General features: G+C 32.5%; 1 protein-coding gene across 6 annotated transcripts in view; it reads left to right on the top strand.

The window, feature by feature from the left end:
- OSBPL8 (oxysterol binding protein like 8) overlaps window positions 1-16,180 on the top strand; it is a 224,415-nt gene that overhangs the window by 167,033 nt on the left and 41,202 nt on the right. For all 6 annotated transcript variants that reach the window (XM_052001513.1, XM_052001514.1, XM_052001511.1 and 3 more), the window contains 7 exons: window positions 3,674-3,758; window positions 5,473-5,644; window positions 7,839-8,076; window positions 8,666-8,850; window positions 12,554-12,635; window positions 13,335-13,433; window positions 15,784-15,880. In XM_052001513.1, coding sequence (XP_051857473.1) covers window positions 3,674-3,758; window positions 5,473-5,644; window positions 7,839-8,076; window positions 8,666-8,850; window positions 12,554-12,635; window positions 13,335-13,433; window positions 15,784-15,880 — 958 coding nt within the window. The remainder of the gene's footprint in view (window positions 1-3,673; window positions 3,759-5,472; window positions 5,645-7,838; window positions 8,077-8,665; window positions 8,851-12,553; window positions 12,636-13,334; window positions 13,434-15,783; window positions 15,881-16,180) is intronic.

The raw sequence follows: 16,180 nt of genomic DNA, 5'->3' as shown, positions 1-16,180 counted from the left end.
CAGAGTCACACAGCTAGGGAGTGTTAAATGTCTGAGATCACATTTGAACTCAGGTCCTCCTTACTTCAGGTTGGTGCTCTATCCAATGTACCACCTAGCTGCCCCATAGGCCAGATCTTTTTTTTCTCATTTGTAATTCGACTAACTGAGAGAAAAGCTTAGAATAGAATAAACACACACACACACACAATTATTTTTCCTGGAAAAAAGTCTCTTCTTTCCAGGGCTCCACTTCTGTAATTCCCCATCCCATTCCTTGTCCCCTAGAGTTTCTTGTAAATATATTATTTAATCCTTGTCTATTTCTGGCAATTTTTTTTTTTTTTTTGCAGATGCTTTCTGCTCTTCTATGTGGAAATCCTCCACAGTCCTGTGGTCTCAGAGCAACCTAATACTTAATCAGCTCTAGCTTCTGACATCCTTTCTTTTTAGGAGTATTTGGAGAAATGTTCACAGAAGTTCCCTTATTTCCCTGATCCTTTAAATTACTATTTTCCCCCCTCTTACATATTTATATATTTATTTATCTGAAATCTCAAACCCTTGTAACATGCCCAAACACCAAAAACAGTACTAGATAATCTACCTTCTTGCCCTTGCTTGTGCACAGAGATGCCTACTGTGGTATCTACTTTATTTTTCCTTTCCTGATTTCCTGGCTTACTTAATAAGGTCCTAGGATCTTGGACAGTCCTTGATTGGGAGATATCTGTAGCAGGTCCATGAGACCATTGAAATCAGTGATACCCTTCCCCCTTGTACTTTGACAAGAAGTGCTCCCAACTCAGGATGTCTAGATCTTGGACAGAGCCTCCATCTATAAGAAACAAAATATTTTATGAAGAAATTCACTGGACTCACTGATGAATGCAGGCATGATTTTATTTTACATTCTTGAAAGAATGGGTGCCTAGGGTAGTAGAGACTCTTTTGAAACTGCAAAGATAGTATTTTATTTCCAATACTGAAAAGCAAATCCTTTCTCTGATTCCTTATTAATTAGGTGTTATTGAAGTTATGGAATATCATTCTCCACAGAAAGTCATTCTCCACTCCTCATGAGTCCCTGTTCCTAGGGATCCTATATTCTTATGGGGGAAGATAATCTAAGGGAGCAAAGTCCATCCCTGATTACATTCTTTGATGTCCTTGTAGGTCCCAGTCTTCTATTTCTTAGGTTTCAGTTTTCTAATTTAAGTCTCATTTCTCCAATTTAAATTTCATAACACTGTGGGAACTATATGCCCATTCGATTCTCACATTACATTTGTGAGTATATTGCTTTATAATGTTGTTATTGTATTTGTGAGTGTAGGCTTTTGATTGCAAAGTGAAGGATAAGGACCTTTGGTTATTTCTCTACTTCATCTTCTCCCTTCCATCCCCATTAGAATATAGCATTCATAAACATCAGGTACTCAATAATTGCATTGAATTTGTTTACATTATCGAACAATTTTTGAACTAGATCTATGATTACATGGATATAAGAAACTTTGGATCTTCTAATACCAGTTTGTATGTGCTCTTCAATTTATGGTGTTAGTAAGTCATCCGAAGCACTGAGCATATAAATGACTTGCACAGTGTTATATGGTGTCAGAAATAGAACCTAAACCTATATTTTCCTAGTTAACTTTCAGGGCTGAGTGTTTTTCTGCTTTGCCACATTACCTCTTTGTTACCAAAATAGCTTTATGAAATATATTGGCATTTGGAATAATGGTGCCATCAGTAATAGTATGAACTACCTTACTATGTTAGCATTATGAAGATAGTGATTTGGATATAGACAGAAGTAACCCATACTTTTATTCAGACCTATTTGAAATCTTCAGGTTTTTTGTGGAGTTAATTGATGGAATATTGGTTGTTTTAGTGGTGGGTAGGAGAGTGGAAGGGGGGGTTCCCCCTTATCTTTCTTGTTTTAATTCATCAGTTTTTATTTCCTCAACTTAAATATGCTTCAGAAGTCCCCCTACTGCTTGAATGAAATCCTTTAGATTTTTATTTTTTTATTTATGTCTAAATATATTTTTATCCCTTTTAGCAAAAATTATACCTGTTTTATTGAATCCCTGCTGTGCATTAGATTTCTTAGATTTCTTTCCCATATAAAGGAACTTGCCTACTCAGTAATTCTTTTGCCTCTGTTCACTTCAGAATCTAATGACAATTTGAATTGCTTGAACTAGTAAGATTAGGCATTAAAAAAATCTTTTGACTATTAATACTTTGTATTATGGAGAAGCAGCACAGAAGACTGGAAGGTGTGGGTTTAAATCTCTTTATCTGATGCTTATTTATTACAAATGTGACATTATACAGGTCTCTGGATCTAGAGATCCAGAGATTTCATTCTCCTTATCTGAGAAGGCTGAATCAGAGACTTCTCAGTATACATCCTGCCTGAAAATTATGATCCTATGTGTTAATTACTTGGTCCTGTGTTATGCTGGTTCTTTTTTTTTTATTTTTCTTTTGCTGAGACAATTGGGGTTAAGTGATTTGCCCAAGGTCACACAGCTAGGAAGTGTTTAATAAGTCTGAGGCCAGATTTGAACTCAGGTTCCTTGTCACTTCAGGGCTGGTGCTCTATTCACTATACCAACTAGCTGCCCCCTTAGGCTGTTTCTTAATAAATAAAAGTGCTTCGACAAAGAGATCTAACTCAGTTTCAATTGATCAATGATGGACAGAAGCAGCTACCCAAAGAAAGAACACTGGGAAATGAGTATAAACTGTTTGCATTTTTGTTTTTTTTCCTGGGTTATTTTTACCTTCTGAATCCAATTCTTCCTGTGCAACAAGAGAACTGTTCGGTTCTGCACACATATATTGTATCTAGGATGTACTGTGACATATTTAACATGTATAGGACTGCTTACCATCTGAGGGAGGGAGGAGAAAAAATCGGAACAGAAATGAGTGCAAGGGATATTGTTGTAAAAATTACCCAGGCATGAGTTCTGTCAATAAAAAGTTATAAATTAATGAATTAATGAATGAATGAATAAACAAACAAACAAACAAATAAATAAAAGTGCTTCTTTCCCTTTCCTAAAACAACAAATTATGGACTGTTACATGTTTTTAAAAACAATTTTCAGTTATCAAATGAGAGAATCTTTATACCTTCCTCAACCCTATTTAAGATTAATTTACCTATTTTTACTCATATAATTTGTCACCACATTTCTATCTTTTCTCTCAGAACATTAACACAATTGAAGTACACTTGACCTCTAGAAATTGTACAGTGTTATCTTGTTATTACTGTGGAATAGTGTAGAACTAGAATTTTGAGTTAAAATAACATTTTACTAGATAAAATCAACTTGGGAAGAATAAGTTGGGTTTATTTTAGTTATAATTAGAGATGAAATCATCAGGGTTTAGAAACAAGTCAGTTGTTATAAGAGATTTTTTAATAGAAAAAAATTTATCTCATAATATCTGTTTGATTTAGAAAGCTAAAATTCTAATAAAAAAGATCATTTTCTAGTTAATCAGGTGTTTTTATATAATCATATTGAAATTGTTAGAAGTTTTTTCATAGATCATAAAATCCCAAATTAGCATTCTTTACTTTTTACTTACTTTTGTGGAGTTAGTTGATGGAATATAAGTAATGGCATCTTCTTATACTCTACTTACTTTGTTTAAATTTAAGGGCCCAAAAGGTGAAGCAGTTGGATCTATAACCCAGCCATTACCTAGCAGTTATTTGATCATCCGAGCTACTTCAGAATCAGATGGTAATTATTTTTAAGCCTTTTTAGTAAGATGTTTTTATAGAATTTGAAAAAATGCAAATCATAAGCCTTGTAAGCAGTACAGCAAGTACATTGTTACACTGAAAGATCTGTTCCTTTTGTTTTAGCTTACTGGTTTCAGGTCACTTAATAGAAAAACTAGAAACAATTTAATAGGGTTGTGAACTAGCAATCAAGAATGTTTTTATTTTAAATTTTTTTTGCAAAGCTGAATTTCAGAATGTTAAAAAAAAATAAAACTAAAACTAATTTAAAATGTGGAAGTTAGAGTTGAGAAAACTAAATTTTTAGTTTTTTAATTATAGAATCTTTCCCTGACCCCCACCCCTGGAGGCAATTGAGGTTAAGTGACTTGCCCAGGATCATACAGCTTGGAAGTGTTAAGTGTCTGAGATCAGATTTGAATTCAAGTCCTCCTGACTTCAGGGCTGGTTCTCTATCCAGTGCACCACGTAGGTGCCCCAATGATATAAAACAATATTTGTTTCAATAAGCTAGCCTTAAATTGTGCTAGAATAAAATAAAGTGTTTCTTCCCTTACATAAAAAACAAGAGGTATTTATTTTAAATCTGATATAGGAATATTATGATAGTCAGGTAAGATGTATAACATGAATCATGGCAGTCAAAAGAATTAATTTCTTCTTGTGGTATAACCACTTTAAAGAGTAGGTATATTTGAATCATTTGATTAAGTAAATATCTTAAAGCTAGATAGTTTATATATAAAAAATTATATATTTTACAATTTACAATGCTGTTTTATATGTTATTTTCCCTTAATATATAGCCATATTACCAGTGTAGTACATGAGGAGCTGGATATAAAGTTAGCATTAAGGTCCCTTCCATTTCAAAATTTCACATTCTCTATTTTACAGCTACTCAAGGAAACTGAGGACTAGTGAGGTCCCATACTTTCTCCAAGTTTAGATGGCTCGCAAGTTGAAGAGCCAGTTAAAACTCAGATTTTCTAATTTTAACCCAAGTAATATTGCTTCAAAGTAAAGCTGTTATATCTCCATAGCTCCAGAGGATACATTTAATATAGGAAACTTTGATGTATGTCATATATTAAAATTTCTCTATGGAAATGTGTAAAAATCAGATAAATAGTTTGTGTATACTTTATATACTTTATAACTTAAAATAAGTAACCTATTTAGGAAAAAGGATCAATGTGATTTAATTGGTACAGGGAACTCCTAGGGAAAAGTTGGTAGAAGAGTTTTCTCACCTACTTGTTTTCTGTACCAATCAAATCATTGGTTGGTCCTACGTGAGAAAACTCTTCTACCAATGCAAGTTGGCAAATATGTTTCAATTTATAATTTTGGGAATATTTTTAGAAATTGAGAGAGGTGAGTGACTTATTTGTCAGGCCACACTGTGTTTTCCCTGATTCCAAGGACAACTTTCTATTTATTACACCACATTGGCTCTCAATTGGGGGTATAAAGTTTATGAATCAGTGCTGGAATGAACTATGAGAAAAGTAATATAAACTATATCATGGTTTTAAGAAAAAAATTGTATTTTGTTAGCTTTTGAATGAACTTTTGTTGATTTTTAAACTTTTGACAGTGTCATTTTCTCAGTGAAAAATAGTATATTTTCTTGGTAAATAGTTAAATTGAAATGAATATTAGTATGAGAGATTGTTTAATTATACTAAATAGTATATGTATTCTTTTAGGTAGGTGCTGGATGGATGCTTTGGAATTGGCTTTGAAATGTTCCAGTCTTCTTAAACGCACAATGATCAGGGAAGGTAAAGAACATGACCTGACAATGTCATCAGAAAATACACATGTGACTTTGTATGGCTTACTGCGTGCTAACAATCTTCATAGTGGTGACAACTTCCAGTAAGTAGACACTGTCACTGGGCTTGGCCATAGTTTGAAAAGTAGTTTTGTTCACTGAATTCTCTAAAGAGACTCATGATTTTACTGATGATCCAAAATATGACCTAAAACTTGTTTAGTTGCTAGTGGAAAGTGAAATTTCTTGTCAGCTACCTTGGCACTAATTTGGTGGGTTTATTATTTTATCTAGATCTTTATTGATAACATGTAAACCACACAATATAACTTCCTGCAAGGTTCCAGCAGTTGTCCTGTTACTGTCTAATTCCCCTTGTTAGCAATAAGTTTCTTCTTGAAAGATAAGAATATCGTACTATGAGGCTTGGATCTCTTTCTCTTGCCTTATTTAATATAGGGTTTTTCTTTTTCTTTTCTTTTTTTTTTTTTACTTCATTAATGAAACTTTCCTTTATCTCTGTAATCTCACAATCCAGAATTATGTTAGAGAGGCAAATGTGACCTGAAAACAATGAGCTTTGAATCCTGATTTTGCTATTTTAACTAGCTGTATGACTATGGACAAGTTGTTAGAGTTTCATGGACCCTAAGTCTTTATTTCTAAAATGGATTTGGATGATCATATGATAATATTTGTACCATATTGTTGAGGAAGAGGCAAATATTTGTATGCCCTCTTCTGTTCAGCTTCTTTGTAGCATGGAAGTGATTTTGGACTCTTAAAGACCATGCCAAGAGAGTAGTTCTGTAAGGTCTGTTCAAACTAGAACCACTTTGAAAATGTCTGGTTTGTCTCTTTGTAAGAATGTATCTATCTCTGCTGTCCAAAGATCAACAGCCTAAGTAAGTTCTGAGAGGTTGGTTTTGCTCAGCATCAGTTCATTCAAATCTTTCCAGGTCTTTCTAAAATCAGCTTGTTCATCGTTTTTTAAAGAATAATATTTCATTACTTTCATATATCATAACTTATTCAACCATTCCCCAGTTGATGGGCATTTTATGATTCTTTGCCCCCACAAAAAGAGAGCTGCTCCAAACATGCACATCTGGGTCATTTTCCATCTTTCATGATTTCTTTGGGCCTGTAGTGGTACTGCTGAATTATAGGGTATTTACAGTTTTATAACCTTTTTAGCAGAGTTCCAAATTGCTCTCCAGAATGGTAGGATCATTTCACAACTCCACCAACAATGTATTAATGTCCCAGTTTTCCCATATCCCCTCCAATATTCATCATTATCTTTTTCCTGTCATCTTAGTCAATCTGAAGTTGTTTCAATATTCATTTCTCTAAGCCTTAATTGATCAAAGATGGACAGAAGCAGCTACACCCAGAGAAAGAACACTGGGAAATGAATATAAACTGCTTGCATTTTTGTTTTTCTTCCCGGGTTATTTATACCTTCTGAATTCAATTCTCCCTGTACAACAAGAAAATTGTCCGGTTCTGCACAAATATATTGTATCCAGGATATACTGTAACCTATTCAACATTTAAAAGGACTGCTTGCCATCTGGGGGAAGAGGTGGAAGGAGGGAGGGGAAAAATCGGAACAGAAATGAATGCAAGGGATAATGCTGTAAAAAATTACCCTGGCATGCGTTCTATCAATAAAAAGATATTAAAATTAAAAAAAAATATTCATTTCTCTAATCAATAGTGATTTAGAATTTTTTTCATATGACTATAGATGGCTTTAATTGGTCATTTATCAATTGAGGAATAACTTATATTTTTATAAATTTGACCATTCTGTATATATTTTAGAATTTTCCCCAGCTTTCCGCTTTCCTTCTGATCTTGGCCGTGTTGGTTTGTTTGTGCAAAACCATTTTAATTTGATATAAACAAAGTTCTCCATTTTGCATTTCATAATGTTCTCTAATTCTTCTTTGGCCATAAACTCCTCCCTTTTCTAAAGATCTAATAGGTAAATTATCCCTTGTTCTTAGTAGATGTTATTATTATCATCCCCATTTTATAGTTCTGGAAACGGAGGCAAATATAGATTGATATACTTTTGCCTAAAGTCATAAGCTGTGTGTCAAGTTTAAACTCAGGTTTTTCTGATTCTAGGCCCAGGCCTCTGTGAACTTGTGTCATCTTAAGGGAAACAAATCCTAATCTACCAGATATGTTTTTAAATTGTTGAATATTAAAAACAGATTATAGAAATTTATTGTTATCAAAAATGAAACTATTTGTTCTTGTATTTTTAATTCTCTTCTACCATAGATTAAATGACAGTGAAATTGAAAGGCAACATTTTAAGGACCAAGATATGTACTCTGATAAATCTGATAAGGAAAATGATCATGAACATGATGAATCTGACAATGAGGGAATTGGGAAAAGTGAAGAAAGTGACACAGATACATCAGAAAGACAGGATGATTCCTACATTGAAACTGAGCCTATTGAACTTCTGAAAGAGACTACTTACACAGAGCAGGGTCATGAAGAACTTGGAGAGGTGAGAACCTGCAGTTATTTGTCAAATGTCTTGCTTTACCAGTTGGAGACTTAACTGAAATGAAATTGGAAAATAATTTACATCAACAACTGCTTGTTTTTAATCAGAGGCATTTGCATTATTTCTATTTTAATACAAAAAATTCTACCTGTGTTTGTTTTTCCCTAGCTCACTAATCTATAGGATATTTCAGAAAATAATTTGCTCCCAAAAAATGAACATTTAAAATTTTCTCAACTGATATAAACAGGACTATAATTGGTGATTGTGATATTCCAGGCAATTAGCTAAAGAATATAAATTTACTTTCGTGTGTGTGTGTGTGTGTGTGTGTGTGTGTGTGTGTACACATAAAAAATAATATGTAATGATCTGATACAACTTTTTAAATATCTTTAAAAAATTTTAGGCCTCTTCATATCGAATGACATTTATTTTGGGTACTTTTTAATAACTGGTATTTATAAGCTAAAAAGTTTCTATTTTATAAGAATACTTTATTCTTTATATAGGATGAATATTTTTCACATATGTTCAAACATCTTTGTGTAATTGGAGTATTTAAAATAGTTTCATTTAATTGTTAAAGGCAGGTGAGGCTTCTCAAACAGAAACTGTATCTGAAGAAAACAAAAGTCTTATATGGACACTGCTGAAACAAGTGCGGCCAGGCATGGACTTGTCCAGGGTTGTTCTGCCTACATTTATCTTGGAACCTCGTTCTTTTCTGGATAAACTCTCTGATTACTACTATCATGCAGATTTCCTCTCTGAGTAAGTGAATTCTTATCTCTTAAAACATAAAATATTTAGTAATATTTTAGTTCTCAGAAATGTCTCTTTAAATTCTGTCTTTCTAAGTAATTTGATTATAAGATTACCATTATACGTTCTTTCCATACATTTTGGGGATTTTTTTCTGAAAACAAAGAAAGAGCAGTATATATAATTAGTTAATTCTGACAAATAGGACCAGGTTAAGCAGCATGAAAGATTCTTATCAAATCAACTTTTTAGACAGATTCAATTAAACAGAGGGACTTTAGGAAGAGATAAAATGCCCTGTCAGATGTGAACAACATTCTTCTTGTGGATAAAAGACCTTAGGACAGTGGTTAAGAGTACAGGTTAAGGAAGTGTGTCATCTGATACTTTATTTATTTTTTTTAAATAACTTTTTATTGACAGAGCCCATGCCTGGGTAATTTTTTTTTATAACTTTATCCCTTGCACTCACTTCTGTTCCAACTTTTCCCCTCCCTTCCTTCACCCCCTCCCCCAGATGGCAAGCAGTCCTATACAAGTTAAATATGTCACAGTGTGATACTTTAATTTTTATTTCTTTAAATTTGATTTTTACTAGGTACAAAATCAAGTTGTTTCTGCCTGATGAAGAATGATAAATGCTGCCAGTACATTATAAATAGCAATAATCTAAGAAATGGTCCTTGTCTATCCAACATAATTAAAGATCTATTCTTTAATTAATGAATGAAAAGATTGGTTTGAAAGGTGGATTAATAATCTTTCCCTTTCTACTTCTTTAAAAAATTGTTTTAAGAGTTCATTTTATGCTATATACTTCCCAGAGTTACAGATATACAGCTTTGCAGAATCACAAAATTTGAGAGTTGAGAGAAACTTCGGTGGCTACCTAGTCCAGTCCACATACAAAAGAAATCTCTCTGCTAACAAATCCAACAAATGGCTATCTAGTCTTGGCTTAAAGACTTTTCAATCTTGAAACAGCTCATTTCCCTTTAGGACCATATTAATCATTTGGAATTCTCTTCTGATATCAAATGAAAATGGGCCACTTGGCCATTTTTTGCTTGATTTTGATCTTTGGGCAACAGAACAAATCTAATCATTCTTCTACTTGGTAGCCTTTCAAATACTTGACTAGTATTATAATACTTGACTATTATTAGTATTATGTCTTCTCTTAGTCTTTTTCTTTCCTATGCTGAAATGCCCATTTCTTTCTCTCAGCCCTCTCATGGCCTGGTCTCATAACCATTCACCATCCTGGTTACTGTTCTCTGGACACTTTCCAGCTTCTCTGTGTATTTCTAGAATTGACATCTAGAATTGAACATAAGGCTCTAAACCAACATAAGACTCATTTCCTTCCTGAAAGCTATGTCCTTCTTAACATAACCTGAGATCACATAAGCTTTTTCTGCTCCCACATCATACTGCTTTCTCATTAAGTTTTTGCATAACTAATCTTCTCTCACCCTGATCTTTCTAGAACATCTGTTCTCAAACTACATCTTCCCATGTCAAATTTGTGGAAAAAAATCATTTTTTTTTGGACCAAATGCAGGACTTTTACTTTTATCCCTGCTGATTTAAACTGGTTAGATTAAACTCGAGCAAGTTTATTAAGTTTAGTTTAAACTTTTGGATCCTGACTATCGGCTCTCTGTCATCTGCCAATTTTGTAAACATACAGTGCATTCATCTAAATCATTCTGGGCTACTTCCTTGTAATATTACTTCAATATTGGTATTAAAATTTTTAATAGTTGTTTTTTGAGCTTGACCATCTAACCAGTTCCGGGTCCTTATATCCCAAAGAGAGCTTAAAGGAAAAGGACCCACAAGTGTGTCAGCTCTTTTCATAGTGGCAAGAAACTGGAAATTGAGTGGTGCCCATCAGTTGGAGAATGGCTAAGTTATGGTATATGAATGTTATGCAATATTATTGCTCTATAAGAAACGATCAGGAGGATCATTTTAGAGAGGCCTGGAGAGACTTAACATGAATTAATGCTAAATGAAATGAGCAGGACCAGGAGATCATTCTACATGGCAACATCAGTATTATATAGGATGGTCAATTCTGATGAATGTGACTCTTTCCGATAATGAGATGATTGATGCCAGTTCCAATGAGCTCATGATGAAGAGAACCATCTATACCCAGAGAGAGGACTGTGGGAATTGAATATAGATCATAACAACATTCTCATCCATTTTATTGTTTTTTGCTTGCATTTTGTTTTCTTACTTATTTACTTTCTTTTTGATCTGATTTTTCTTGTGCAGCAAGAGAATTGTATAAATTTGTTTACAGATATTGGATTTAACATATATTTTAACACATATGACATAAATTGGATTGCTTATCACCTAGGGAATGGGGGAAAGGAGGGGAAAATCTGAAACACAAGGCTATGCAAGGATCAATGTTGAAAAATTATCTGTGCATATGTTTTGAAAATAAAAACCTTTAAAAAAAAAAGAAAGAAAGAAAATTAGAAATCAAACAAGAATTGAGTCATTACTTCAGTCACCCCAGGTATTGGTCCCATCTTTTAACTCTAAAAAGGGAGAAAACAAGACATTTTCTTTCCCCTTTACACTTCTCTTATTGGCTATAACTTCTGTTCATAAACCCTTTTATTTATTTAATTAATTTTTTACAGTACTATACTAAGCTCTTATGTTCACCATTTGTTTTTTGTTATCTGGCCTGTCACCTTCTGTACATTTCTTTCTAAGTTGCCTGTATAACTACCTTAGTCCCTTCACACATATTTCCTTTTTGTTCCTCATTGGAAACATTTCCCTTTATGTCTCTTCAGAGTTTACATCTTGAATAAATATCTCCCATCTGGGGCTGACTTTCCCTAGATGCATGAGGTCTTATTCTTCCTTTAAAAACTTTTGTAAAGAATTATTAAGAGGTTTATAGATTTACACTAAATAGTTCCATTAGATAATCTAATTATAAAAATAAACTTTTAGAAACCACTTTTTTCTGTTTAACTGAAACTTTGAACTTTTCTCTAAAAGAAGAATTAAACTTAAAAACTAAGATCACCAATAATATGAGAGGCATATTTCACTCCTAATGGTTAGAGCTTTGTAAAAATGGAGTGTACTTTGTAAAAAAAAAAAAAAAAAAAAAAAAAAAAAAAGTGAGTTTCCTGTTTTGGAGAAGCAAATGCTTAATGTATAGAAAAGTTAGCTGTTCTGTTTATCTTAGACATTGTTCCTCCAAAACAGGTCTTTGTTTTCTAACTTGTAATTTAGGTGTTATGTTTGCAAAGAAAATATCATTTTTGGTAGCATACATTCTTCTAAAGAGTAAGTGAAATACAAACTATATTGAGGTTGTATTTCATTCCTTTAATTAACAATATAAATTCTGTTGAGTGACTTTTCTTTAAGTGTTACTCATCAGTTTTGATGAACTGTTCTTGAATTTGACACATCATCATTAATTATTTTCAGATGGCTAAATGCGTTTGAAAGAATTAGTTTAAACTACTTTACTGGTTCTGGAAAATAATATAACCCCATTTCCCAAATTATTTAAATATTAACATCTTTACATATTAACATATATATTAACAATTTTTTCATTGTTATATTTTATATTTCAACTCAATACAATTGTTTTAGATGTATTAATTAAAGAACATTCACATGTTAGTCATCTCATGTTACTTTTGTTATTTTGTAGGGCATCTCTTGAAGAAAATCCTTATTTCCGCTTAAAAAGGGTAGTGAAATGGTATTTGTCAGGATTCTATAAAAAGCCAAAGGTAATTTGCCTATCATTGCTTCTTCATTATTGTTTAGAACTTTTAGTTGTTTTTGTTATTTTTTCAAAAGAAGCATTTTTGTTTCTTGTCAACTTTATTATTAAGTATTTTTGGTTTAACAGAATGGTGTTTCTGCTTCCTAATGTTAAATCTGATTATGGTTAATATCATTATGTAAAAGAGCTAACTCAGTTTCCTAATTCAGTTTCAATTGATCTATGATGGACAGAAGCAGCTACACCCAAAGAAAGAACACTGGGAAATGAATGTGAACTGTTTGCATTTTTGTTTTTCTTCCTGGGATATTTTTACCTTCTGAATCCAATTCTTCTTGTGCAACAAGTGAATGTTCAGTTCTGCACACATATATTTTATTATCTAGGATATACTGTGACATAATTAACATGTATAGGACTGCTTGCCAGCTGGGGGAGGAGGTGGAGGGAAGGAAGGGAAAAAGTCGGAACAGAAGTGAGTGCAAGGGATAATGTTGTAAAGAAATTTTTTTCAAAATAAGAAAATAAACAAAAAATATATCATTATGTAATACAATTAATCTTATATCGGGGAATAACATCATTGAATGCCTACTGCTATGTGAAATGTTAAGCCTTTGGGCTCTTTTAGAGATTGTATCTATATGACAAACTTTAAACGTATCTTGAAGCTTATATTCCATTTTTGTGTTTTTTTCTTTAGGGATTAAAGAAACCATATAATCCTATACTTGGTGAGACTTTCCGCTGTCTCTGGGTTCATCCAAGAACAAACAGCAAAACTTTTTATATTGCTGAACAGGTATGAGCAACACATCTATAAAGCAAAACTGATTTTGAAGTCAGTGGACTATTTTTGAAGAAAATAATTGGTGGAAATTTTTTCTAATTAATGTTCCTGCTAAAAACAAAAGTTTATGGATATTTGGTAAATAAGTGGGGCTTTTACTTTTTTCAGTTGTGAATGTAATTTTCTTAAAAGCACTACTACCACATCCATGAAAGTTATTTAGTAAAAAATAAGTAAACCTACGTTCTATAATTGACCTTTCAGAGATTCATTTCTGTTTGGTTTGTTTAAAAAAATGCCAATATATATTTCATATATATTCTTTAAATAAAAGCATATCCTTATTATGATACTATTTCAGCTGTAAAAGTGGTCTTTTATCATGGAGCCCTGAGAGAATCCTATACAATTCATTTTATTGTTTTTCCAGTATTGGTACATTGTAAAGGGTTTTGTTACTGAGTATTGGTCCTGGAAATGTTGTTCCCTATGCCAGTGGCTAAGTAACTAAGTGGTTAGAGTGCTGTCTTTACTGTTTAAGACTGTCCTCAGATACTAGCTTTGAGATCCTTGGTAATTCACATAACATTTCTGGATCTTAGTTTCCTCATTGTAAAATGGAGACTGGATTAACACCTATTGAGCAACTTAAAGTGCTACAAAAGTGTTAATTATTGAAATTGTCTATTTTTTTCTAGTTCTCATCTTTAGACAAATATATAGATTTCATTTGAATTGTGTATAAAATAAATATATTTTTACTGGGTGGCCTTTCTATTTATAGGGATTATTTTGTATATGTAAGTTACTATTTTCCATTTATCTTTTTATATAGGGCAGGATTTTTATTTCATTTATTTCCATTTTTGTTGCTACCATCCTACTTTATTCCCTCAACCTTTTATGTCTTGACTACTTCAATAGAGAATACTACCTTGTCTTGTTTTCTGCTTCTTATTCTAGGCAGACTTTCCTGCAGACTTGTCTTTCTAAAGCAATATCTTAATATTCCTTTGATCAAAAATCTTCATTGGCTTCCTCTTTCTTACAAAATCTAAAACTTTAATATGGCATGAAACACTTTTCCATATTCTAGCCCAACCCTGCTATTCAATATTTGATCCTGATTAATTTATTGACTCCCATACTAACTGGTACATTTATTATAAACTGAACATATCTTCTTATAATATGAACATATCTTATTCTTTCTCTCATACTTTTAAAAAGCAGTTTTCTTCTTGCCCTTTTCTAGTCTTTTATGCTTATCCAAATTCTGCTTATTTTTCAGAGCCTGGTTCAGATCCTTATTTCAAAAACTTTTGTTAAATGACTCTAGCCCATTGTTATCTTCCTCCTCTTAACTCTTATTATTATTATTGTAATTAAGCATATGAGTATTTACTTATTGTGCTTATATCAATTTTGCACTATTTTATATATCTTGGATTGTTGTATTAATATTAAACCTGTCATCATGTTGTTATTTAACATTATGTATTTGTTTTGTTTTTCCAACTAGACTAAATTTTTTGGGCAAGGAAACCATGTCTTTGTATCCTATTAACACTTATCAAGGTGTCTTATACAAAGCAGGTATTTAATTGAATGTATGTTTCCTTCCATCAAAATAGATATATCTTTTACATAATTAAAATCTAATAATATTTATATCCCCATTTATCTTCACAATCTTGGATCTTTTTGAGCATAGCAAGTGCTTTGAAGGTACCATGATATAGTAAGAGGCAATACATTAAATAGAGTGGATTTGGAGTCAGAGGACCTATGTTCGAATCTTGGTTCTATCATATAGGTGATACTATCATTTAACCTTTTTGGGTCTCAAATTATTCACTTTTAAATGAAGGCAGTGAACTCAATGTTCTGTTGAAGGTCCTTTCTACCGAAACCTCACAAACAAAATGGTATGTGGCATTGATTTCATTTCAGGAAGCAGATGACACACATGATTTTGAAGTAGGGAGGTGGTTTATAGCAAAAAAGAGCAAAGTTAGGAGAGCTTATCCTGACTTTTTGCTTTGATTGTAAGAGTGATCCAAGAATTACTCCACTACTCTGAGCTTCACATGGTTTAGCTCCATGATGGCCAAGGTTTCTTCTTTCAAGCCTTCTGTGATTCTAAGCAGGAATAGCTTCAACAGTGTTTTCATTGATTTTCTAAAATCTTTTCAATATTATGTATGAAGACTTGAACCACAGTTTTTATACATGGACTTTTCAGGTTTTTATCTTATGAATGTCTTTTTTCAGAGTATACTTTTAGGAGTTAACTAATAAAATATAAGATGATACAGTATTGTAATACTTATGTTATTATTTTTCCTATTGTGTTCACTAGGTGTCCCATCACCCACCTATTTCTGCCTTCTATATTAGCAACCGAAAGGATGGGTTTTGCCTTAGTGGTAGTATCCTGGCCAAGTCCAAGTTCTATGGTGAGTTTGTATTCAACTTTAGCTAGCCAGAGTTTGGTAATCTTTCATGCCTTAAATTTTTAATGCTTTTGTGTAGTTAATGCTCATTTCATCAACCAGATTTACTTGGATATAGATGTACCTTTTGTGCTGATTTTGTCAGTCCACAACTAGAGTTATGATGCTATTTTATGCAAAAATGACCATTATGCAGTTATAAATTCCATACAAACATTTGAGGATAGGTATTGAACAGAGCTCCTTTGTCTCTGATTTTTTCAATTTGTGGCTTCTGTCCGAATAGTGTCAGCCTTAATCCAA

The sequence above is a fragment of the Antechinus flavipes genome, chromosome 5, assembly GCF_016432865.1.
Source record: "Antechinus flavipes isolate AdamAnt ecotype Samford, QLD, Australia chromosome 5, AdamAnt_v2, whole genome shotgun sequence".
NCBI classification, from domain to species: domain Eukaryota; kingdom Metazoa; phylum Chordata; class Mammalia; order Dasyuromorphia; family Dasyuridae; genus Antechinus; species Antechinus flavipes.
The sequence above is the reverse complement of the archived record's forward strand: the minus strand, read 5'-3'. Positions and strand labels throughout refer to the sequence as shown.